Source organism: Theobroma cacao, chromosome 1 (genome assembly GCF_000208745.1).
Source record: "Theobroma cacao cultivar B97-61/B2 chromosome 1, Criollo_cocoa_genome_V2, whole genome shotgun sequence".
Classification (NCBI taxonomy): Eukaryota; Viridiplantae; Streptophyta; class Magnoliopsida; order Malvales; family Malvaceae; genus Theobroma; species Theobroma cacao.
In genome coordinates, this window is record NC_030850.1 from 7088516 (window position 1) to 7112230 (window position 23715).

Consider the following 23715-nt stretch of genomic DNA (forward strand, 5'->3'; position numbering starts at 1 on the left):
AGTGGATATTTATATTTTTAATGCAATAAAAATCATGTTCAATCGCAAAACAGTCGGTTCTTACATTGCTTTAGCAAACCACTGAAGTTATAATTCTTTTATCACAATTATTACAGTGATCGACATTATAATTATAATGAAATTCAATAATTATAAATAAAATGTATCTATAACTGTGAACGAAACTAGCTTTTAAGCCATTCACATAATCATTTTTGGACAAAATATGTGATTCAAATAAGCTATTGAAAAAAAAAAGTTAAATATTGAATATATGAGAGCGTCCATATAAATATATATTGAACAATACATGGAATAAAAAATTTAAAGATAAATAAAATTTTAAATTTATATATTTATTTATATTTATGTCGTTGATTTGTTATCTTATATCTTGGCTCCACGATACACTTGAAAAGGGCCTTACCCCTCATCTCATATGTCTTATAAGCTTGTTCAGATTCGTTAGATCCTTAGCGTCGGCCTTGATCACCATTTGGTTCTAATTAGCTCTAATTAAAAGGATAGTTTGATGCAATTTACAACTTTGCATCTTAATACCATTTCTAATGGAACTTTTCAATCTTTTATAATTGGAGAACAAGTGAAAATAAAAAAATAAAAATAAAAAAGAGTGAGGAGAATTAAAGAAAGAAAAACTAGAAAGGAAACTAAACTCGGTAGCTATTGAAATATGAGTTTCAATACTCAATAACTAATACATTATCTTTGAAAAATAGCAAGTTAATGCCTTTTTTAGGTTTATGATAAATGATCAGTTATTGATGGCTTAGGAAGGATAAAGTTAATAAACATGAATTATTGAAAAATCATTGATTTTATATATTCAAAGTTACCAAAAAGCATGACTTGTAGAAGCATGCATCCCTAACACTATTCAAAGAAATGTATTGGAATTTTTTTAACTAAAAAGGCCTATTGGCTCAATTGGTTAGAGCGCCGTGCTAATAACGCGAAGGTTGCAAGTTCATACCTGCATGGGCCAATTTTTTAATCCTTATTGGAAAAAATTTTATGCTATATGTGTGTGTTAAATGTTGAATATTTTCAATCTTTTATCAAGAGTAAGGATGAAATTATACCGTTGTAAAACTTTTTTCTTTTATAACTTCTTATAGCTTCATAATCTTAAAAAAAAAAACTTCTTATAGCTTCATATGTAATTAATATTTTATTGAATTGACCGTTAGATTAAACAACTACTCATATTCATCAATGCATATAAAATTTTGAATCACCATATTTAACAATAAAACTTTATTATCTCAAATAATTAATTAGACAATATAACTTGAAATTTGGTGGTCATGATCTACTTGAATAAAGTATGAACTCCAATGATTGAATTTACTAAATATAAATAGTATAAAAAATACTAAAGAGTGTGAGTGAATCTCTCCTCCCTTATCATATATTACCTAAACTTTGCCTTGAAATAATTCACCACCATCACTCTTGCCCATTATGTCAAATTATGGTTTTTAACTCTCAAGTATACAGATTAAAATTAAATACACTACATGGTTTTAGATGTTTAAAAAACCAAAAAAGTACTTTTAAAAGCTTTTGAAAATACGAAATTTAAAAAAAATTACTTTTTAAAATTAATTCAATTATTTCTTGATTACTCATTCAATAAGATTTCTCACATTATAATCCTAGGAGGTTTTGCATATTATCAATTAATATAACACACTAAGAAAACACATTAAATTTCACGAAAACATAAAACTCAACATGTTATCATTCGATCCTCTTCTAAATTAAATATCCACCTTTCGTTTTTGAGTTGTCTTAAAATTATATGTATTTTCTTCTTTAAATACCAACAATTTTTTTCTATGTTTTATATTCATTTATATATATATTAATTTTTGGCATTAAAAATTATATTTAATCAATGTTATAAAAAATTGTTAATCAAAAAATAGATCAAAGGCCTTACAATCAAAATATTTTTCAAAAATTCAATTTGAAGTAGATGGAATATAAAATTAATTTTGTAATACTCTTTTAGCAATAACGAAGCATGGCACTTTAGCATTTGACTTATTGATTAACACATAATTTCTTTATTCAATACGTAAAATTCGAATCCCCTTTCACAAAAAAAAAATAATGAAACATGAGTATTTACATTATATTTAACATGGTAGTTTTAAGAGGTATACTTTGACATTTATTTTTTTATTCATATAAATAAATTTTTTTAATTTTTCAATATATTTTCACTTGTACGTCTTAATTTTAAATGTTGTTTTGTTTTTTTATTTATTGTGGAAAAATAGAAAATTACATCATTTTAGACCAACAAACTCCTAAATTTTTTATGTTATTTTATTGTTTTACAATAATTTCTTAGAAATGAAAGCAAAACCTAAGAGCTTAAGTAGTTATGAAAGAAAGTTTATCTTGCTGTAAATTAAAAGTATGATTTATTTTATTTTATTTCTTTTTCCAATAGTAAATCACATTTTTAAAATTTAGGAAAAAAAAAGCAAATTCATTCAATAATTACATTTTTTTTATATGTTAGAGAAGGCAAATATTTTTCTTATAATACATCTGAACATTGGATTCAATTATAAGTATTAATTAGTATCTTTTTATTGGCATAATCGAATTCAAATCCTTCCTTGTATAATGATTATGCTGTTGGTATTGGATCAACTATCTATAAATAGAAATGAAAAATTAAGAAAGATGACAAATCCAATTTTAGGACAACACACATTAAAATGATAAATTAATAGATTATGAAATTACAAAAATAACCTCCTCCAGGACAAAAACTCCAACTGCTTAATAATTTATTATTTATTATTATAATATAATTGTAACAATAATACTTTTAGCAGGCTTTGTTTATGATATATTTTTCTGGTGGAAGCTTTGGCAATGATTTTCCATTCATATATTTTCATGTATTGCTGTCTCTTTCTCCTAACCACCTCTCCGATCTCCTTCTCTTCACAGCCCACTTATCTCTCCCATTCCTTTCCATTGAAGCATTCTGTCAATTCTCTCTTCTCCTTTCTGATTCATTTCAATGTTATATTTCTCTCTAACTCTGCCTTCATCCACCAGCTAAGTACGATCTTTTTTTTTTCTCATTTAATTCATCCGAATTATTTGATTTCTCTGTTCTTTTTGCATCTGGGTTTGTTTTTCTTGAGATTTGGCAAAAACCCATTTTGTTTATTTGGTCGTTGATGCCAAATGAGTTGTTATAAAGATGATAGCTTTCAGCTTGAATTTCTGGAAAAGCTGTAATTTGAGCATTGGATATGTTTAGATATGCTCGTTTCGTTTTGCTTCTATATAATGTTGTTGCTCTACTTTGAAACTCTTATATTTCTGTGAGCTGAATGTGGGGCATTTATTTGAACTGACGGTGAAATTTTGTTAATGGATAGTGTGGTACTTATATTGGATCAATTATATAACGTGTTTAAAGTTGTTTATAGATAAATGGGTTATTGAAGATCTTAAAGTTATAATCTTTTCATTGTGGGTTGCTGTTTTTGTTGGAAGTTTGTTGAATGTTGGTGGTAGGAGATGGTAGAAAAAAAATAGTTTCATGAATGTTAGTTGGAATATATTGGCATTATGAATTGATTGAGATGGTGAATAATTTTAGTCGGAGTACATCATTCAACCGAAGGGCGTTGAATGTTGATAGCCCGAGATTTTTGAGTATTGCAAGCCCCAGAGCCTTGAATCTTCTTAGCCCTAAACCACTGGGTTTTGCTAGTCCTAGAGTTCATCATAGGTTGGGCTGGGTCTCACGCTTGTTTCCTGTGCTTATTCTCATTGGGGCTTTGATTTCATTTTTTATAGTAATTGGTGGAGGTTATATGTATGTTCTCCCTAGTCTCAGTCAAGCATTTCTTGGGTATAGTGTGTCAAAATTCAATGAATCGAGCGATGTTTGTGATATTTTTGATGGAAGCTGGGTTATAGATGATAGTTACCCATTATACAATGCTTCTGAATGTCCATATGCTGAACAAGGATTCAATTGCTTGGGAAATGGCAGGAAAGATAAAGATTATCTTAAATGGAGGTGGAAACCAAAAAATTGTGATATCCCAAGGTTCAATGTGCAAAATGTTCTGGAAATGCTTCGAGATAAAAGGATTGTTTTTGTTGGAGATTCTATGAGTAGAACACAGTGGGAATCATTGATATGCTTGCTCATAACTGGAGTGGAAGATAAGAAGAGTGTTTATGAAGTTAATGGGAATAAGATAACTAAACGGATCAGGTTTTTAGGTGTGCGGTTTAGTTCCTTCAATTTTACCATTGAGTTCTTTCGCTCAGTTTTCTTGGTGCAACATGGTTGGATGCCTAGACATGCTCCAAAGCGGGTTAGGTCAACCCTTAAGTTGGACAAGTTGGATGATATTAGCAATGAGTGGATTAATGCAGATGTTCTCGTATTCAACACGGGACAATGGTGGGTACCAGGGAAGCTCTTTGAAACGTAAGTTGCCCTCAGTCTGTCTGTAAATTTACATGATGACATATGGTTAATTTCTTGTTATTTCAAAAAGCAATATCTTCAATTTGAGAGTTCTCATGAATGACTTTGATGGCATGTCAAAAGCGATGCTCTAGACTCTCTTCCAATGTCACTTTCTGTGCTTATAAATATTTATGTGTCAATGATGCTCTTTATATCTGGGGTTATGCTTTTTTTCCATCTTTCAAAGTCCATATGCTTAAATGAATGTCACTTATTGAATCTTAAAGAAAAGTTTCTATCTCCCCCCTCTTCTTTCCCCCTTCCCTTTTTTTTTTTTGATTGATGGTTAGGGGAAAATCTAGCAGTTGCAGCAACATGTTAATGGTTTACTTATGTAGTTGTATTATACATCCTCTTGTTGTTTTCTACGTATTGCATAACATTTACTGTATCATGACCTTTGTGAGAATTTTGACTGTGAAGGATCCCTTGCTGCTGGAATACTTACGCTGTTGTACTTGACAATTGGGCAAATTATAGAACCCACGATCTTTCTTTCCAAGTAGGGGTCATTCTAGTGTTCACTTCTAGGAGATACAATGAGTTGGGACTTGTCCACATTCATTAATAGTATCTATCTAGTTTTGTAGGTTACAATGATTCAGTCATTTGGTTCTGTTTCTTTGGGCTACAATGTGAAGAATTTGAAACTAAACTTTTATGATACTTAAGGAAAATGTACATGAATTCATTTTTGTGCTTCTGTTTTAATTTGGATCCCTACTACTCTTGAGCTTGCAACTTCTGCCATTTTGGAGGTTGCAAAGCAAAACACTTATTCCTGGACAAGTAGATTACCATTCTTCAATCAACATATACACTTCAAATGCCATGAGAGAATGCTGATAGGAAACTAAAAAAATATTTCCCGATTACATTCATATAATATTATTCTTACATTTTTCCCTCCTGCAGCTTGTTTAAATAAAGGTTTCTCTTTTTTACCCTGTCCTGTAGTTTAGCTTAAGTTTATTTTAAAAGAATGATGCTTTACCTGTATATGAACTCCTTGATCAATAATAACATCAACATATAATTTTGAAAACCTCAAAGTCGGCATCAGTTATTATTCCTAGGTTGCTCAAAGAAGATAAAAGTAAATTTGAAAAATTAAATGATTAGTTAAACTGGTGCCCGAAATCAACAAAATTGTCTAAATTGAAAGAGAATCCAGGTGACATCTCACTGGCCTTTATTGTATTCTAATGCTTAGTTTTATGCTGGATCCTCAAATGTGCTTTTTTGACCACATAGTAATCAATGAACTTAGTCTACAGTATAAGCAAGACCAGCTTTGTCTCTAATTAAAAATGACATTTAGCTTGGAAACACTTTCTGGATGCTTTTATTTACACATTTATGAAATGCTCCTAAATTCTTTCTTTGGCAGCGGTTGCTACTTTCAGGTTGAAAATTCAGTAAAGCTTGGAATGTCAATTCCTACCGCATTCAGAACAGCACTAGGTACTTGGGCATCATGGGTTGAGAATATGATTGACGCAAACAGAACACTTGTCTTTTTCCGGACTTTCGAGCCATCTCACTGGAGGTAATCAACAATACCATGATGCTATTTCTTTTATTTTTCTTTGATCAAGTACAATTTTTGTGGAAGAGGGATTTGAACCCAACTCTTTAAGCAGAGGAATATAACACTCAGCTGCACCATTATGCTCTTTCAAAACATATTACTCAAAATGAAGTTCTTTTAGGTGCTGAATTAAATATGTTATGTTACCTTATTTTTAACTGCTGTCCTGTCACTGGACAAACAAAAAACAACTGTCCTGTCTGTTCTTCTCGGTGTGAATGCCATATGAGTTGTTCTCTCTCTCTCTCTCTCTCTCTCTCTCTCTCTCTCTCTCTCTCACAAACAGATATTGTGTTGCAGCTTTTTCTCTGTTTCAGCAAACAACCCTGAATTGGCATATATGTACAATTTGAACAGTTTCAGATCTTCACATCTATTTCATAGTTTTGTAAATTATTCTTCTCTTAAAAGGTTTTGAAGTTGGGTCTGTTTCTAGCTGGTTCCTGTTGCAGTCAACCATCATTTATTGGACTAATTTTGTCCTACCATTTATTTATATATAATTAATTACATTATTTGCTTGTCTGCTTAATTTCAAAATCATATACGTTTGCCATTTTATAAATAATTAATATTTTTTTTATTTCTGCATCAGTGAAAAATCGCGTCGGTTTTGCAATGTGACCCAGAATCCATTATCAGAAACTGAAGGGAGGGATCAAAGCATTTTCTCAGAGACTATTTTCAAAGTGATAAAGAATATGACTGTTCCTATAACTGTTCTGCATGTAACTTCCATGTCGGCTTTCCGAAGAGATGCACACGTGGGCAGGTGGAGTGACAATCCATCTGTGCCTGATTGTAGCCACTGGTGTCTTCCTGGCGTACCTGATGTCTGGAATGAAATTTTCCTCTCATACCTGCTTGCTGCTTATGAATTTCCTGCAGTTTATAAAGAATAGTGAGTTCATTTCCTTTCTGATTTCACTTATTTCCGGTTGTTACAGTTATAATTTATACACTGCTCAATTTGATCTTCATGCCCTAGGATGAATTTTTGTCTTTTTGATGCTTTTATTCGTTGTCCTTGCTTCTGAAAATCCATTCCATCTCCAATAGCCGCACAGTTCAGAAGGAAAACTTCTGTAGTTTTTCAGATGGTAACCACATTTTGAGTGAGTTCTCTGTGATTGATGCAGATTGGATTAGCAAGCACGATGATTGAACCCTGGTCTGCATGCAGCTCTTCTCAGAACTCGAAATTAACATGGATTGAAATTCACCTCGCATTAAGACCTATAATCCTCCGGGAACCAGTATGACAAGTCTGCAATTCTTGACAAAGCACTCAATTTTTTATAGAGAAAAATGTAGAGTTACACGGATAAAGGAACGTGTAAGAGAAACTAATTTTTTCATTCTTTCTTGCCCTTTTCTTACCTTTTACATGTGAGAAGCGGCCAAAATTGGGTATTCAAATGTAACAAATTTGTCCATGTCCTGTTCAAATATTAAAATTTTGATGATTCACCACATTAAGAGATATATTTGTTGTTGTTGTACTTGCCATTACTGTTCTTTTTAAGACATATATATATATATATATATATATATATATATATATAATGTTGCGAAGGTCAGATTAAACACTAAACATATTTTTTTCCCTCTATCCTGTGGCCAGATGATAATATATTCACTGCAAATCCAAGCCTGCAATTGAAATGAAACAATGTCAGAGCTTATCCAAAACATGATGGTATAGTTTCAAGACTAGTTCAATTTCCACTTAAATCACCACAACGTTAGTTTTTTTTTTCTCCATCATAATAGTTCATCATCAAACTCAGACATGTGAATGATGGTACCAGGTAAAACCTCAAAACTTAGGTATTTAATTTGCTGTAAATTGAAGAAAGGTTCAAGAATTCTTGAGGGACAAATAGACAATGAACTTGCAGATTAAAAATTATTATGTAAATGTCATTGGTTATTTAATATAATGTTAAAGTGCATGTATCTCTTATTCAAAAAATCAAGTTTGAAATTTTCTTTTTTAAAAGATTATGTTTGATCAAGAAAGAATGAACAAGTTCATTGCTCGGTAGATGCAATGCCAAAATTCTGAATTTTGATGATCACGGATCCTTTGGCTGGTTCTATAGCCTCAGGTGCCATCCCGATGAAGTCATTTTCAGAAGATTGCAAATCATGACCATTTGGTCAATGGTGAAAGTAACACAGAAATCAACCTCACAATACATCATGAAATGAATAGGGAAAAGCTCTGATGCAAAATCAATAATCCATATACAAGAAGTGTTTTTTAATGCAATCAATGACAAGGCAACAACATTCTTAGCATGACAGTCAAGTAACTAAAACCGTAGAAGTATGCAAAACCACTCATATAAGCACGAGGCAGCAACACTACAATTAGCATCTATATATGCCCTTCTTCCATCTCAGACTAGTACCATCACAAGAAAGTCTTCCGCAATCACCACTTCTCACATTCTCACATAGAAATGGCTTCTATTACCAACATGTACTTCCCATATTTCCCTCTGCCACCACCCCATGGTCCTCCATCACCTCCAAAAATGCCACCACCTCATAACCATCCTTCCCCTCCAAGGCCAACACCGCCTTATAAACCTCCGACTCCTCCAAAAGTGTCACCACCTCATTTTACTCCAGCCCCTCCAAAAGTTGCACCACCCCATTATATTCCAACCCCTCCCAAAGTGCAACCACCTCCTAGTGCCCCATTCTCCCCCAAAGTACCACCATCTCCCAACGTCCCGTCCCCTTCAAAACCGAAAGTCCCTCCGCCGGCACCACATAATCCCATTACACCACCACAACCACATCCAGTTCCAGCACCACCCCATTATATTCCAACCCCTCCCAAAGTGCAACCACCTCCTAATGCCCCATTCTCCCCAAAAGTACCACCGTCTCCCACAGTCCCGTCCCCTTCAAAACCAAAAGTCCCTCCACCGGCACCACATAATCCCATTACACCACCACAACCACATCCAGTTCCAGCACCACCCCCACATCATCCATTCTATCCGTCACCACCTGCAGCAAAACCACCTCCCCATTCCCTTCCACCTCCCTCTCCTATTGTGACACCACCACCTCATATGATTCCACCTCCACCACCACCAGCCCCCGGACATCATTCAACTGTAACAATCGTTGTCTTTGTTTCTCTTGGCGGTCTATTCTTCCTTGCATTCCTCTCAGTTGCTCTATGCTGCTTCATTAAAAAGAGAAAGAAGAAAATGGTTGAGAAAACAGAAATAATAAGTATAGATGAACATGTCAAAGTCCAGGAAGCCATTATGCCAGGCCCTCATGGTGAACAAAACGCTGTATTGCTCATAGAAGAGGATGTTCATATTGAAGAAGAAATCAAGAAAAGCAAAAGGATCAGTGAAGGATCACATCTTAAATCTTCACAAGAAATTTCTCAAGCTGCCGATATGGCAGCAGATTCTCCTGGCCCCAGTCATCATCACCTTCTTGAGCATAAGGCTGATTGAGTGGTGAAAATGAACGGCATCAGCAGCAAACTAAGAGGTGGTTATGCTTCATACAATAATCCTGCTCTGTTAAGACATGGAACATTTTTATTCTTCCCTTATTCCTTTGTCAAAAGTGTTTCTGAAGGAATAAAAAGCTACTAATACTTGTTTTGCTCCTTAATTTATATGAAAAATCACAAGCAAAGCACATACAAAAGAATTACAGTACTAAAAAAGGTTTGCTTTTTCTATTATTATGGTACACTGGAGTATGCTTGTCATTGACGAGGAGTACAGGCTCACTGCCATTAGGAGATGAGATACCTTCTTTCTTTGTTTCATTTCAGTATTCAACGTCTATGGAACATCATGCTTGAAACATTTAAGGATTGAATCTATCAAGGCCTTTTTCGAAGCTTGAATATTCTTGGAAGTTCATGACATTTCCCAAGCATTGATCAAGATAGCTCATGGAGAGTAGTCATCATCAAGTGTCTCTCTTTAAGTGGTCATTATCTATTATATATGGTGCAAAATTGGATTATGCATGCATGCATGCATACATACATACATACATATATATATATATATGTATGTATCATGATGGAATACAAAATATGCAAACTTAAAAGTTTTTAAATAAAGAGATAAAAAAATTAAATCAGGTGATCATTATTATTATTGTTAACCCACTACTTTATTGAATTTTACTAAAACTATAAAATTTATATTGATCATTTCAATAAAAATGGTTTTTGGGAAACCATTGTATAATTATCGTTGCTTTGCATGGTCAGATTTACAATCATAAGAGTTATTTTTTTTTATTCATAATTTGGTTCAATAGTAACTATATATATATATATATATATATCAATTCAATTAAAAATTCTTTCTTAAATCATTAATTAATGAAGATATAAACCCTCATCAGTTTTTAACAAAGATTAAGTCATATACAATTAATAAAAAGCATTCTACAATTTTTTTTTTCAATAATGATGAATTTACTTGAAACAAAGTTCAACAGTAGTTAATAAGTATAATATGGATGCCATGTATCATTTCTATTCAACAAAATATTTTAACTTATTTTTTTTATTTTCCATACAAAGGAATAGTACCACAGCATAAATCAAGAATCTCTAGTCATGCCAAATTTCTACTTTTCTAGGCCTAATCTATATCAAGGTTTTGAATTATTTTTCCATAAATGTGCATCTCCCAATCATCTTTGAGTTGAATTATATTGATAAAATAAAAGATAAATTTGTAAGTTTCACATCCCAATTAGTTAGTTTCTACAAATTAATGATTCAGATGGATAATTAATTAAGTTGGTGGCTCATGCAACTCAACTTCCTTTCAACTTCATGCTACTCTTTCCTTCAATTTGTGTTCTTAAATAAAACCAATTATTCCTATGATCAAAGCATATGTTAAAGGTCGACAAAAATGCACGTAGTTGGCCAACCTAAGCATATGATATTAACTTACCCAACATATTACTCACTGTGCCATTCATCTTTGTCCCATTTCTTTGTTCTTTTTTGTTTTTTTTTTCTCTTCCTTTATTTTATATTGCTTTCTCTGATAATATTTTTTGGAAATTAAGCTTTCAAAGGAAAAAAATTGTGTCCCAAATCAGCTCATTAAAAAATGAAAACAAAAAAACTTAAAACTATCTTGTTTCATTGTTTGTCTCTCTTGCTTCAATATGTTTGTTCCCTGCATGTATAGGACAATGGGATTTATATAAGAATCATCTTAAAGAAAATTTATATATAAGAATTTAAGTATACATGTTGTTTGTTACTTCAATTTACTTAATAAGAAAAAGGAAAAAGGAAAGATAAATCTCAAAGTCTGTTATTATACGTACAGTGTCCTTCACAACTTTTTTATTTTTTGTAAATTAAGATTAAAGGAAATATTAAATGTTAGAAGAGATTCCCTCAATTGCACAATTTTAAAAGATAAGATATATATATATATATAGAAGAGAATAATCAAACATCATATATATAACTTTGGATGGATTTGCCAATATTGACTTGTAGCTAGTACTGTATATATACTAATCAAAATTATGCATTGGGAAGAACAAAAAAATTAGCATGGGTGGAAGCACAAGCATGAATTAGCTTGACATAATCCATTTGCCTTATCTCCATATTTTTGTAGGCACAAATTGAGGCAGCTTGAATCTGCACAACCTGGTAAATCTTCTGGTGTAGCACATACTCGCCCTTCATTTTGCCCCATTACCTCATATCCTGTATGCATTATAACATGGAATAATATTCTGCTTAAATGGTCATTAATATTAATTTTGAAATTCAAAATTTAGTCAATATATTATTCAATAAACATATGAATAAAATGAAAAAGAAATGGAATTTAGAACTTGAGAATCAAATGCTATCAAAACAGAAATTAGAGTTGAATATTAATTATTGTCAATGCTACATATACAATTGAAAATTATCATCATTCAAGTGGATTGATAAGCTAAGTAAAGCATAATTATTTGCTTGATGGAAGCTTAAAAATGGAGAAAATATGATGATGAAATGGCTTACCAGGAGATAAGAGAATAAATAGCATAAAGATAACAAAAACGTGTTGGCTCTTCATTGCTTTCTCAACTCTTTGTGCAGCTAAAAGGCAATACTATGAATCATAAGGCAATGAAAATTGCAATATTTATAAGCAAATAACGTAATAAGTTAGGCAACAAGTAGGAGAATGGCAATCTTTATCTCTTCAAGTTATGGGTTGTCAAGAAAGAAATGCAGCCTACCAATCAACTGTTTAGTATTATTATTTTAGCTGAAGTCTTAACCAATCTTTATAAATGTGATGGGATGTTTGCAGATTTCGTAAGTTAAAGTCACATACACATATCTACCAATTTTAATTTTCTAACTTAGAGTTAAATCTACTTGTTATGAAAATGTATATTAATATAGTTTTTTAGTTTATTGATTTTTTAATGAGGTAGTAAGATCTCAAACAATGGGGCATGAACTTGAAGAAGAGAAAGGATCCTAGGAAACCAGTACTTCACCTAAGCAAATGCCTAATGTCTAAACATTTCTCAATAGTTTGACGATTCAAGCAAAATTCTTCACATACAAATCGTTAAAAAAGCATCAATCTGCCGCTATCATGATCAGAGTTGAAGGCTGCTGTACAATCTGCTTGTTATCTCACTTGGATTGCTTACAGGGGAAAAGGTTAACGATGTACTGCAATTCGTCACGAGCATACATAGATTGCATTAATTTTCTGTATACCATACACGATACATCAAATGGCTGATAACTAATTCAGCCCCATGCAGATAGAAACCTTGGCGTATTATCAACTACAAAAATTTTACAGAAGATAGCACGACAGTATCATGGATCGATTGCCATTGGAGTAATACGCCTCTTGGCTGGCTTATTTGAGATGGGAGCATTCACCGTGCTCGGTGTTGCCTGTTTCCCTTCTCTCCTTTCAGTACATTCTGCCTTTCTGTTTTCTGCTGTAATTGAATCATCATCTTTAGCAGTTTCAATCACCATGTCATCAGGTTTCTGGACGACGGGGCTCTGTTTGTCGACATTCATAGGTTCTAGAAAAAAACTTTGTTAGAAGTGATTAAAGGCCAAATGTATAGAAACTTAATGGACAAACATTAGCATATAAATGGATAAACAACAAACCTAATGAAGAACTGGGTTGTCCCAATTCGTCCTTCTCAAATTCTACCAAAGTACAATAACCATCTTGAGATGACAATGCTAAATAACGAGCATCAAATGACCTTTCAACAACAAAAATAGTAGCCACTTAGAACTCCGAATGATAAAACTCAATCAAAAAATGATAGCCATTAAACTAGGAGCATATCTTCTTGGGAAGTCATAATATTTACCATGAAATGTCAGTTATGGCTGCATAGTGAAGACCAGCCAAAATTGCAATTGGAGGAACACTCTCTGTATCGTAAATGTACAATGAATTCAAAGTTGCAACTGCAAAAATGAGGCGATAAGGAAGCTTGAAAAAGCCGGCTGCAAAGTCAGAAAGGAAAGTCAAATTACCATTAAAATTCATGGTAGACTCCATAACAATAAAGCCTTATCAGCCAAAGGTACCTGGGTTTGACCCCCGAAGGTTGAAAGCTACAGGGCAGAAACGAACTGCGACAACTGGTTTGCTAGCACCAGGGAGCTGCAAAGAAGGTCTGCCACCCAGAAAAATAACAAACGCTAATGTATATAAAAATTCGGTCCAAACAATTTAGGTTACAAAATTCTTACAATAATAAAATATTGTAACTAATTATGCATTAAGATATGATAGATGTCAGGCCTCCATGGTAATACATAATAGAGTAACTGTCTTTACCTTGACAGGTCCTTTCTGGAAAAGACATAAGTAGTGTTTACTGTTTCAGATGAAGCTGGAATTTTGTAAAAACCTGCAATGCAAGAATGTCAAACAAAATGCACTGCTATCAATGGAACCAATGCAGCAAGTCCATGCTCTTTAAAAGATGTGAGGAACTACAGTTAAATTCTGTAAGTGAATTGGTTCAGAACTATTAAGGATGGAAATTCAAGTTACTGCCCACAAATGATGACAGGAGAGAAGGTGTGTGAAAAGTCAAAATATTTAACCAGAGTGAAAGTATTAAACTATATTGATAACTATTTAATCGAACTGGACATGCAGTTAGGTCAATACCTGCTGGCACTAGTAAAAACGAACCATCAGGTGACCAGGCTAATCGACGGAAGAATGACGGCAGTGTTTCGTCATGAAAGAGATGGTATTTTACAGACTGTATCTCAAACCATCTGTGAGGTTAGTTATAAGTGACAAATCCATGTAGAATACAAAAAGAAACAAAGAAGATACTTTCTAACCTTAGCATCATCTATTGGTTGCTGTTCTGCCTTGACAATCGTATGCTGACAAATATAATTCAACTTCTCAACACCCTTTGCTTTGGCTTGAGGCTTATTGACATAAATTCGGCAAGTCCTATCTGAACTGAGAGAAGCAACATACTTGGACAAGGGATCCCAGGCAACACCTTGAACATAATGGAAATGGCCATCCAATATCTGATGGACGGAACCTGAAGATGATAAAAAATGATAATCATCATGATGATAAAAGAGTAACAAAGCATTTTTATCGACATCTTGATTCCTGCATATCCTCCTTTTTACCTTTGTTAACATCCCATATGATGCAAGAATTGTCAACTGATCCAGAGATGAGAAATGCACCATCGCTTGACCATTGCAAGTCCAGAACATCTTTACGGTGAAATCTTGCCAAGAAGAAACCCAGTCATGAGCACAGAACTCACCCCTAACAAAATTAGACCCTAAAAAGGCTTCTAAGTGGAAAATTTACATCAATATAAGCTATCTAATAGGTGAAGGAAAAGACAAACCCCTCAGGTTGAATCCAAATTTAGAGGGAATTAGCTTAGACCTCTGGTCCCTACCAGCTTTGCAATTGCCTTTTATAGGTATGCTTTTATGTTGATATAGTCTATTTCGTCACATTGCATTTTCTTGTTCTTTTTCAGAGTATAATCAATTTGATAGAATCATCTCTGAACCACAACAATTCACTAAGATTCAACCTAACACTTACTAATTAAATGATAAAAAAGAATGGTTTTAATCAAGGGAACTTTCATCCTACTAAGATTTCACACAAGCACCAAAATGAAAAATCAGTTTGTAAGAAATGGCTATCTCGTAGAAGCTCTGCAATGCATTCAGACTAAGGGCCTTACGACAAACTCTTGAAAACTTTCCAACTTTGACCAGTTTCTGTAGTGTGCAATTTCCATATGATCAGCTCACCTCCTGTCACATAGAAAACCCTTTCTTCAGAATCTTCTGCCACTGCCGTACTTTTTCACTAAAGAACTTTAAAAACAGACTTATCATATGATGGAAAAGCAAAGAGATATCAGCGATAAAGCCATACCATCAGCACCAGAGGCAAGTTGTTCTCCTGCACAATACAAAAAGAGCAAAGATTATCTCAGCCATCAAATAGAATTACAATTTTAGATAGCATAAAAAAATTATCTTAGATAAACAAACAGCTACAAAGCATAAATTTATGAAAACTGGGAACAGCATTTATTTTAAAAGTTACAAACAGAGTGCAGCCACAAGAAGACATTTGAAAATTGAACTCGAGCTCAATTCGACCGTTAATAAACAAGAACAATTTAATTAACAGCAGACTTTGAGAAAAGATGAAGATTTTGAAATTCGGAGTGTTACACTAATAGTTCTTACATTCGATATGAATACACAACTCAAGTGATTTATATGCAATCCACCTAAACACGTATAATCATTGGAATTTCTATTTATGATAAAGTTATCAGCTCAAAGGAAGGGTTTTAGCGTTTTACCAGATGGTGAGAAGCGAAGGGCATTAACTGCGGAGCCATGGTAAGAGAGACTATTTTGATATGAAGCAGTTGGGATTTTCTTCTGCACTTCGTCTGAATTAATAAACCATAGCTGAAAAGTTCAATAAAGAGAAAAACAGTAATCTAATTAGCCTGGCTTGACTCTCGATTACCAAAGTTAATTTTATTTTAAACCGCAATCCCTTGCCTAAGTTATGGATTAACACAGCATTTTGATTTAGCAAAATAGCAAAGTTCCAGATTGTACAGAAAATTTTAAAAAATTTAAGAAATAAAAGCGATTTTAAATCAAAAAATAAAAGAAATGGAACGAATGGATCTATTAAAATGAAATAAGAAATAAATAAATGTTAAAATAAAAAAAGAGGCTCCATTTAAAAGGAACAAAAAAAAACCTTGATGTCAAAATCAGCGCCGCCGGTGGCCAGAAGACCGGAGATGGGGTGGAAATCTAGGGTCAGAACGGGTTTGGTGTCGTGCCAATTTATCTGAACCGTGCCCCCTTTCATTTTTTTAGCTTTTGTTTTCCTAGGGTTAGGTTGGGAGAGTGGAGAGTAAAGAAGAAGAAGAGGGGATGTACTGGCGCCCTGCTTTGATTTGGCGGGAAATGTCAGACCCTCTTTTCTCTTTTTCATTGAAACCACCGTATTAGATTTTTGTTTTTTTTTTTTCCATGGAGCAGCTTGAGTCGAGCCTGCTCTTTTCAAATCTAAGCCCAAGCCTGTCTAGGCCCAAGCCACATACATATTATTTTATTACTATTATTAAAATAAATAAAAAGGTTTTATATTTACAATTTAATCTTTTTAAATATTTAAATATGTAAAATATAATTAAATTAAACATACATTATATTATTTATATCAAAACAATAACTTCAAGTTCAAACTTAAAATCTTAATCAAAATTAAATTCAACATGGACAAAAGTTTTTAAGAAATTAAAACTTTTAACATTTATAGATAGCAAAATGCATAATTTAATTTTTGCATGGATTAGTTATGTTTGATATGCTATTATTCTTGATGTTCACTCAATATTAACCAATTATAATAATTATGTTTTCTATTTGTTGTACTTTACACAGCAATCTAATATTTATATAAATTAAACTAGTAAAATGTACATAACAATAGGTAACAACCAAACACTTATTATTAAGAGATACCTTATTCCAAAAGTTAATTAGAATTTTAAATTTTGAAATTGAAAAATTTTAGATTCAAATATTAGGAAGATAGTGTAGCGACCAAATAAAGATTGATAATATCATAAATAAATGGTCAAAATATCTGCAAAGTCTTTATATTAGGGTATTTTTTTCAAGTTAGTTATTCTACTCAAAATCGTAACATTTTAGTCTCTGATTTTTAAGAATTATTTCAATTTAGTCAAAATATCACTTATCATTTTATATCCACATGACACTGACATAACGTTAATGTAGATAGTGAAAAATATTATATGATCATGTTATCATGTCAAATTAACATGTCACGTTATCATTAATTATAACATGTCAGCATGTCATATCATTATAATTATGATATATTAGTATATCACATAAACGTCACGTGATGTAAAACGATAAATGACATTTTGATTAAATCAATTATTAATTATGAAGACTTATTTGACTCAAAATAAAAATACAAGTATTTCATTGAATACAATAAAAATATAAAAGCCTACTTGAACTTTCTTAAATAATTTAGAGATTTTTTTTAGATATTGTACCTAATGGAAAAAACACTCTTTCATTTTTAAATTTCATTTTATTGATATCAGATTCAAATTTAAAATCTCCAAGTTAGAGTCTCAAAATCTAATAATTAAGATGAATTCTCATTCTTAACCACTACAATTAAGTGGATATATAACATAATTTAATTTGTTGAATTATTACTGTTGAAATATCATCATGAGGAGAAATAGATTCCAGATTGTAATTAGTAAAAATCAGCTCTATATAATCCTCCTGCTAATAAAATGATATCAAAGTTATAACAGTAACAATCAATCAATCAATCTATGGCCTTTATTAGCAAGCTGAAACCACCTAATTCCATCTCAAATTTTGTACAACAACCAGACCTCCTCACGTTCGTGTTGGAAGTTGGAAGCATAGCAAAAGTCAAAGCTGAACTGAAGATATTCATTTATCTAGTCAAGCAAATTTGACAAAACAAAGGGGAAGTAGTCTAATTAATTAAAGATTTGAAGACAGATATATATATATATATGTCCTCATCATCTTTTTTGCGCACTAAATTCAGCCCAATAGCAGGCATCCTTTGTCTAATTATTAGCTATAGACATTATAGATAAGACATATAGCCTTTTGACCTGAAATGCAATAATAATATTGAAATTGCCTCCAGCAAGTCATCAATGGCAACCAAAACACAATGAATTAAACAAAGGAAAGTTCATTTGCATTGAAAAGTTGAGACACACAAAAAGGGATTAGAAACCAAGATGATCAATAATGCCTAATACCACATCACAAATATGCTTCAAACCCTCTTCTATACGTACAATCTCTCGCGGATAAACCAGCCCCGGATACCTTCTAAATGCGTTATGGCAAGCGTTTGGATACTCCGCGGCTGCCATGACATGCATGTACGCGTAATCATACGACTCCGATTCAAAATCTCGGACGGAAGCTTGAAGAGCATCGCCGGCGTGAGCATACTTGTCGGAGCATTCTTTCAATACTTTCTTAAGGATTGTGTCATTTGTGGTACTGAGCAATTGGGATGATAAGAAGGTTGATGTGGCCGTGGCATTAGCCATTCCAACTCCAACCAGGATCGTTGCCAGGCCCTTTGTGTCCGAATTCAAGCTAGTGGGATCGGACTTGAGGGAGGAGACACAAAGGTCATAGTACTTGGTTGTTTTGCAAGTCTTTCGGATTAAATCAGCATCTCCATTGACTGATATTGTTAATGCTAGGGAGACAAGAATGGAAATGAAAAAGGAAGAGCCCATTTTTGACAGGGTGAGGATAAAATTTTCTTGTGGGGGGGAAGCGAGGAAGGACGAGAGAGTGAAATTTAGTGAAGTGAGAGGAAGCTAAGAGGAGATTATATTATATTATAGGATGGTTAATAATTTTTTCTATCAAGGGCTATCATTATGGGTTTCTTTTTGACTGAGGGTGCTATATGGTCACAAAATAATCGTACGGAATGAGTTGTTTTTAATTTATTGCGTGATTGAATGTAAAGGGGTAAGGCTTTATCGGCAGGCGGGCATGTTGGTCAGATGGCTCTCTTTAGCAGCAGGCCAACTGCCAAAAATTGGGTTCACGGGGAACATGTTGTTAACAGCCTCGTAGATCCTCTCAATTTCCAATGTAATTTTGAGTTCTGCACTTCGACAATATCTTGTGAAATTGGAAGACACGCCACCCGGAACCCGGACCCATCAATAATTGCACCCTGTGATTGTGAGGATTTTTCATTTCATCTTCAAGTTAGAGGCTGCTCCACGTTACTCTTATGGACCTTTTAAGATTTAACAAAGGTTAAGCGCAGTGACTGACATCAAGGATGTAACATGTAAATGTTAGATCCTTCCAACCCAAATGAATGGATAACAATTCATGTGATCTCTTGTGCTTAATGCATCCACCTTTATTGTACATTTCAAATTTTATATCGTTGAAAAAGACAGATTGTTGAAGAATAACGGTGGCTCCGCTCCTCTTCTCCGTTCCAACTTACAAAATCATGCAATCAAATTCACATCACCAGCGAAGCAAGCACAAGTCATATACTGGAAATTAACTCCATTTACTATGAAAATTTTGCAACTTGGATAGTTCAGAAGCTACTCAACAGCTTTAAATCCTACAAATCTAGAACTAGCAGTGAAATTGAACAGGATTTTTTGGTCACTGTTACGGATCCTCATCTCTCTTCTTTCTTGACAAGAGATGGTATGCTACAAATAAAAATTCAAAAAATTAACTCATATAAAAGAATTTGCTGGTTCTAAAATGCAATCCTGCTTGTGTTTCCTGTTCTCATAGATGAACCGGAGGAACTCTGTAATAAGCTGGTATGGTTACAGGGAAGAACACCTGTCTAACTCCTTCAGCCTTGAGTATAGGGAAAATGATGCTTGATGCTCCCTGAATCATGTGAAAGATCAATAATTCCTGTTAGATTACCTTGAATAGTTCACAATGTAGAAGATAATAGACCAAGCAATGAAGATACAAACCGAAATTAATCTAGCACCAAGTAGAAGGCGTTTGAACGAAGGAAATGGAAGCAGTAAGCGCCCAACGCCATATATAGCCACAGCGAAGAAGTGTAGGATCAGGTTCAATGGCCGAGGATTCATGCCAGAGAGTAAAGCTATTGGTCCATTTGAAAAAACACCGCCAAGGCTTAAATAATCGAAGCATGCTTTGCGCATTTCTCTCCTTGCTGGGTCGGATGATCCGCTAAACACCTTATAGAGGGCACCGGCTAATGTATTTATGGTAGATGCTGTTGGCTGAAATATAAAGTCCACACATTGTTTGATTCCATAATTATCAGTTGTATAATACTAAATTTTGCTGCTACTTAGCTTTGGCACTTTATTTCCTCATGTAAGATAGAGTGCAGAAATATGTGTAAGATACATAGTTATGTTTTGCTTACCTTACGTAGAGTGTAGAAGGATTCCAGATATTTGCACAAGGCAGATGCATCATTTAGATCGCGGAGAGGTCTAAGGAGGTCTCTTAAGACAACGATATCAGAGAGTGCCACAGTCATTCCTCCACCGGTCAAAGGATGCCTCATGTTAAATGCATCTCCCATCAACAGTGCACCCGGAGTTGGATAGGGAGCAGCAGGCATGCTTCTGTTAGGCATCGTTCTTATGTTTCTCTTATCGATTGCAGATATGAAAGCATTGTATAGCTCAGGGGGGATCTGTGCATGCAAACCAGTGTTCTTTTTATTAGTCTCCAACTGAAAATTAGATGGAAAAGCTAATGTAGAAAGATAAATTGAAAACTCAAATCAACACTATTAAACTCAAGTATTTGGTTTTCATCAGGTCATTGCCACAATCATCAACAGATAATCAAAATGATATAGCACATATAGATTTTTCTTCTTTTTTCTTTTTTTTTTTGAATTTCATATGGTACACTTGATCAAAAAAAGGCAAAGGCAAGAGACTAAAGCAACCATGCTTGTTAAATTGTTAACTAGCAAAATGGTAGAGCAAGAAGACATATATACCTGAGGAGCCACCTCAGTTTTCAAGAAATGGGACATTTCGCCATTAGAGACTGAGGGAACATTTTGTCCAGGTACATCAACCAGACAACGAACCTCTGTGCTACTAATAGGATAAAACAGGATGGGAGAAGGATCTGCCAAAATAACGTGTCCGTGATTTGCATACGGAAGCTTACAGTTCTCCAGGACCATAGCAACAAAACAAGAAGGGATGTCAACCTGCAGAAATACTTGCTATATAAATACAAACACTACAGAATATTGTACAATCTAGGGAGATGGAACACTTGTATGGAACAATGGAAGACAATATCTCGAAGAAATCTGTCACATTTATGATCCTATATTTCAGAAAAAAGAGTGTGACATATATAACAGTTTATTCAAATAATTGAATAAAAATTATTTACATATCCTTTTCACCTTTGGATTGCAGAGAGAGCGCCTCAAATTTGAGAAGCATCCATCACATACAATTGTAAGGGGAGCTTTAGCGATCAGCTGTTGACCATTCTTGGTTTTGTACTGCACCCATTTAACAGTTCCCTTCTCAGTAATTAGAGATGTGACAGTTCCTTGTTCTAGTTTCACACTGTAAAGACAAATTTGATCGACAATGAAAATAAGTAAGGAATTGGTATTATATATCACTTCTAACTTGGCTAAATTTTAGGAGATCAGAGATGATACTTGGGAAGGGTTGATGCTTTTTCTCTCATTCTTTGAATGAAACGTCCATTATGGAAGCTTCTCCCTGCAACATCTGATTCGAAATGTTGCAAGGGATATGATAGTTTGGTGCTTTTCCCATCCTTAAACAGAGCATATCCAAACACGCGCTGAGCATCAATCTCATTCACACAATCTGCAACCACATACATATAGCTCACATCACATGTTACTATAATCATAGTGCCTATTTCTATGATTGATTACTGCTATACCTTTTGCTATTTATATAAACAAAAATAAGAGTGCATAACAAATTTCCTTAACAATATATGCAATTTCATCAATTTCGTACAAGATAATCCCTTTGTGCTTACCCTCAAGCCCCAACTCCATCAATTTCAGGTAACCTCCAGGTTGTAGAAGTTCTCCAACAATTCTATCAGGTTCAGTCAAGTCTCTCTCAATCACTTTCACTTGGCGTCCATCCTTCAGCATACAGTAGAAAACATGTTCATCAGAATTCTTAAGTGAAGAGCAACAAAAATGCTTTTAAGAACATTTGGGAACTCTTCCAATGCGAGATAAAGAAAGGAAAGAGAACGGCACAGATTGTTAGAGAGGCAGAGACTTGTCACCTTCCCAAGAGTGTAAGCAAGAGCAGAACCAGCAACCCCTGCCCCAACAATGATTATATCTGCACTCCTACCTATCTCTGAGTCACGGGGTAATCCATTATCAGAGCTCATTGAAAATGTCTCCTTCTGAATTTTCTTTGAAGAAAAAACGGTCTGCTTCTGAATTTTCTTGTATAGCAAAACAAGACCCAAAACAGAAGCCAGAATTGCTCCCAGTAGATATTGGCAAACCATCTTCTCGAGAACTGAATTGTTTTTATGCTTAGTGTGTGTTTGAGTTGCATGTTTCCAGCAACTGAACTTTGAGGCTTTTATAGGCTTGCAAAGGCCACATTGGGAACGCAAAAGCTACTTGGTCCATGCTAGTGTTTGCTTAAGAAGTTGTGCTACTAGTCAAAGTAGAGCAGTAGTAACGTAAAATAATAACAAATTTTGAAAAAAATATACTGTAAAGATGATTTATTAGTCAGAGATTTTCTCTGAAATAACAGTTCTAAGAAGAGCGGAATTGATCAAGTAAAAGTTTGAGGACGCGAGCAATGGTCAAAGTTATGAGATGCCCCCTAATGTTAAAAATGTTTTCAGGGTTTCAGTCATGGAAGCCACCAAACAGGAAATGACAAACACAGAAATAAATTGGAAAAACACTTCACTTCCCCCCATTAAGTTGCAGACAAACTATAGAATAAAGAATTTTAGAAAAGAAAAGGCCGGGTATACTAGGGCGTAGGTCAAGTAATCAGTCAGAATTTAGGAGCAATATTTTGTCAAATCCTCTGGTGGGGGCAGTAACAGCGGTATTTAGTAATGTCTTCGTGGTAAAGCCATGGGCTTGCAGTCTCACCTTCTTTAGTCAATGTTTTAAATAACCTAAACTCAAACAATTAATGCCTTATTATCTTCTGCTGAATCAATTTTCAGCCTCATTCTCTTGCTCAGACTCTGCCCACAACATGATGATGGGCTAGAAGCATGGTTATATGCATGAATGTCTGTGAGAAGATTTAATCTTAAGAAAACTACTGCCTATATTCTTCAAGTACCGACCTCATTATCTGCATCAAATGAAAA

General features: G+C 33.8%; 5 protein-coding genes across 6 annotated transcripts; 2 read left to right on the top strand and 3 right to left on the bottom strand.

Moving 5' to 3' along the window:
* Positions 2911 to 7625, top strand: LOC18611823 (protein trichome berefringence-like 7). Its single transcript, XM_018123717.1, has 4 exons — positions 2911 to 4507; positions 5940 to 6098; positions 6736 to 7043; positions 7280 to 7625. Exons 1-3 carry the CDS (start codon positions 3606 to 3608, stop codon positions 7040 to 7042), a joined length of 1368 nt encoding a protein of 455 aa, XP_017979206.1. The 5' UTR covers positions 2911 to 3605; the 3' UTR covers position 7043; positions 7280 to 7625.
* Positions 8540 to 9870, top strand: LOC18611824 (leucine-rich repeat extensin-like protein 3). 2 transcript variants are annotated; one of them, XM_018120408.1, is made up of 2 exons: positions 8540 to 8966; positions 9135 to 9870. In XM_018120408.1, the coding sequence occupies exons 1-2, from the start codon at positions 8609 to 8611 to the stop codon at positions 9632 to 9634; spliced, it is 858 nt and encodes a 285-aa protein (XP_017975897.1). In that variant the 5' UTR covers positions 8540 to 8608; the 3' UTR covers positions 9635 to 9870. The 2 variants fall into 2 exon arrangements, with proteins under 2 accessions (XP_017975897.1, XP_017975893.1); XM_018120404.1 differs by having other exon boundaries at positions 8540 to 9870.
* LOC18611825 (chromatin assembly factor 1 subunit FAS2) lies at positions 12798 to 16681 on the bottom strand. The gene is made up of 12 exons (XM_007048274.2): positions 16481 to 16681; positions 16065 to 16176; positions 15626 to 15652; positions 15429 to 15501; positions 14848 to 14951; positions 14539 to 14753; positions 14357 to 14453; positions 14018 to 14090; positions 13765 to 13853; positions 13542 to 13680; positions 13330 to 13430; positions 12798 to 13238 (listed from the first exon to the last, which is right to left on the bottom strand). Exons 1-12 carry the CDS (start codon positions 16592 to 16594, stop codon positions 13021 to 13023), a joined length of 1362 nt encoding a protein of 453 aa, XP_007048336.2. The 5' UTR covers positions 16595 to 16681; the 3' UTR covers positions 12798 to 13020.
* LOC18611826 (cell wall / vacuolar inhibitor of fructosidase 2) lies at positions 18103 to 19192 on the bottom strand. Its single transcript, XM_018116063.1, has one exon. It carries the CDS (start codon positions 19077 to 19079, stop codon positions 18552 to 18554), a length of 528 nt encoding a protein of 175 aa, XP_017971552.1. The 5' UTR covers positions 19080 to 19192; the 3' UTR covers positions 18103 to 18551.
* Positions 19867 to 22894, bottom strand: LOC18611827 (squalene monooxygenase). The gene is made up of 8 exons (XM_007048278.2): positions 22645 to 22894; positions 22384 to 22495; positions 22028 to 22202; positions 21761 to 21929; positions 21338 to 21556; positions 20747 to 21022; positions 20319 to 20597; positions 19867 to 20226 (listed from the first exon to the last, which is right to left on the bottom strand). Exons 1-8 carry the CDS (start codon positions 22876 to 22878, stop codon positions 20119 to 20121), a joined length of 1572 nt encoding a protein of 523 aa, XP_007048340.2. The 5' UTR covers positions 22879 to 22894; the 3' UTR covers positions 19867 to 20118.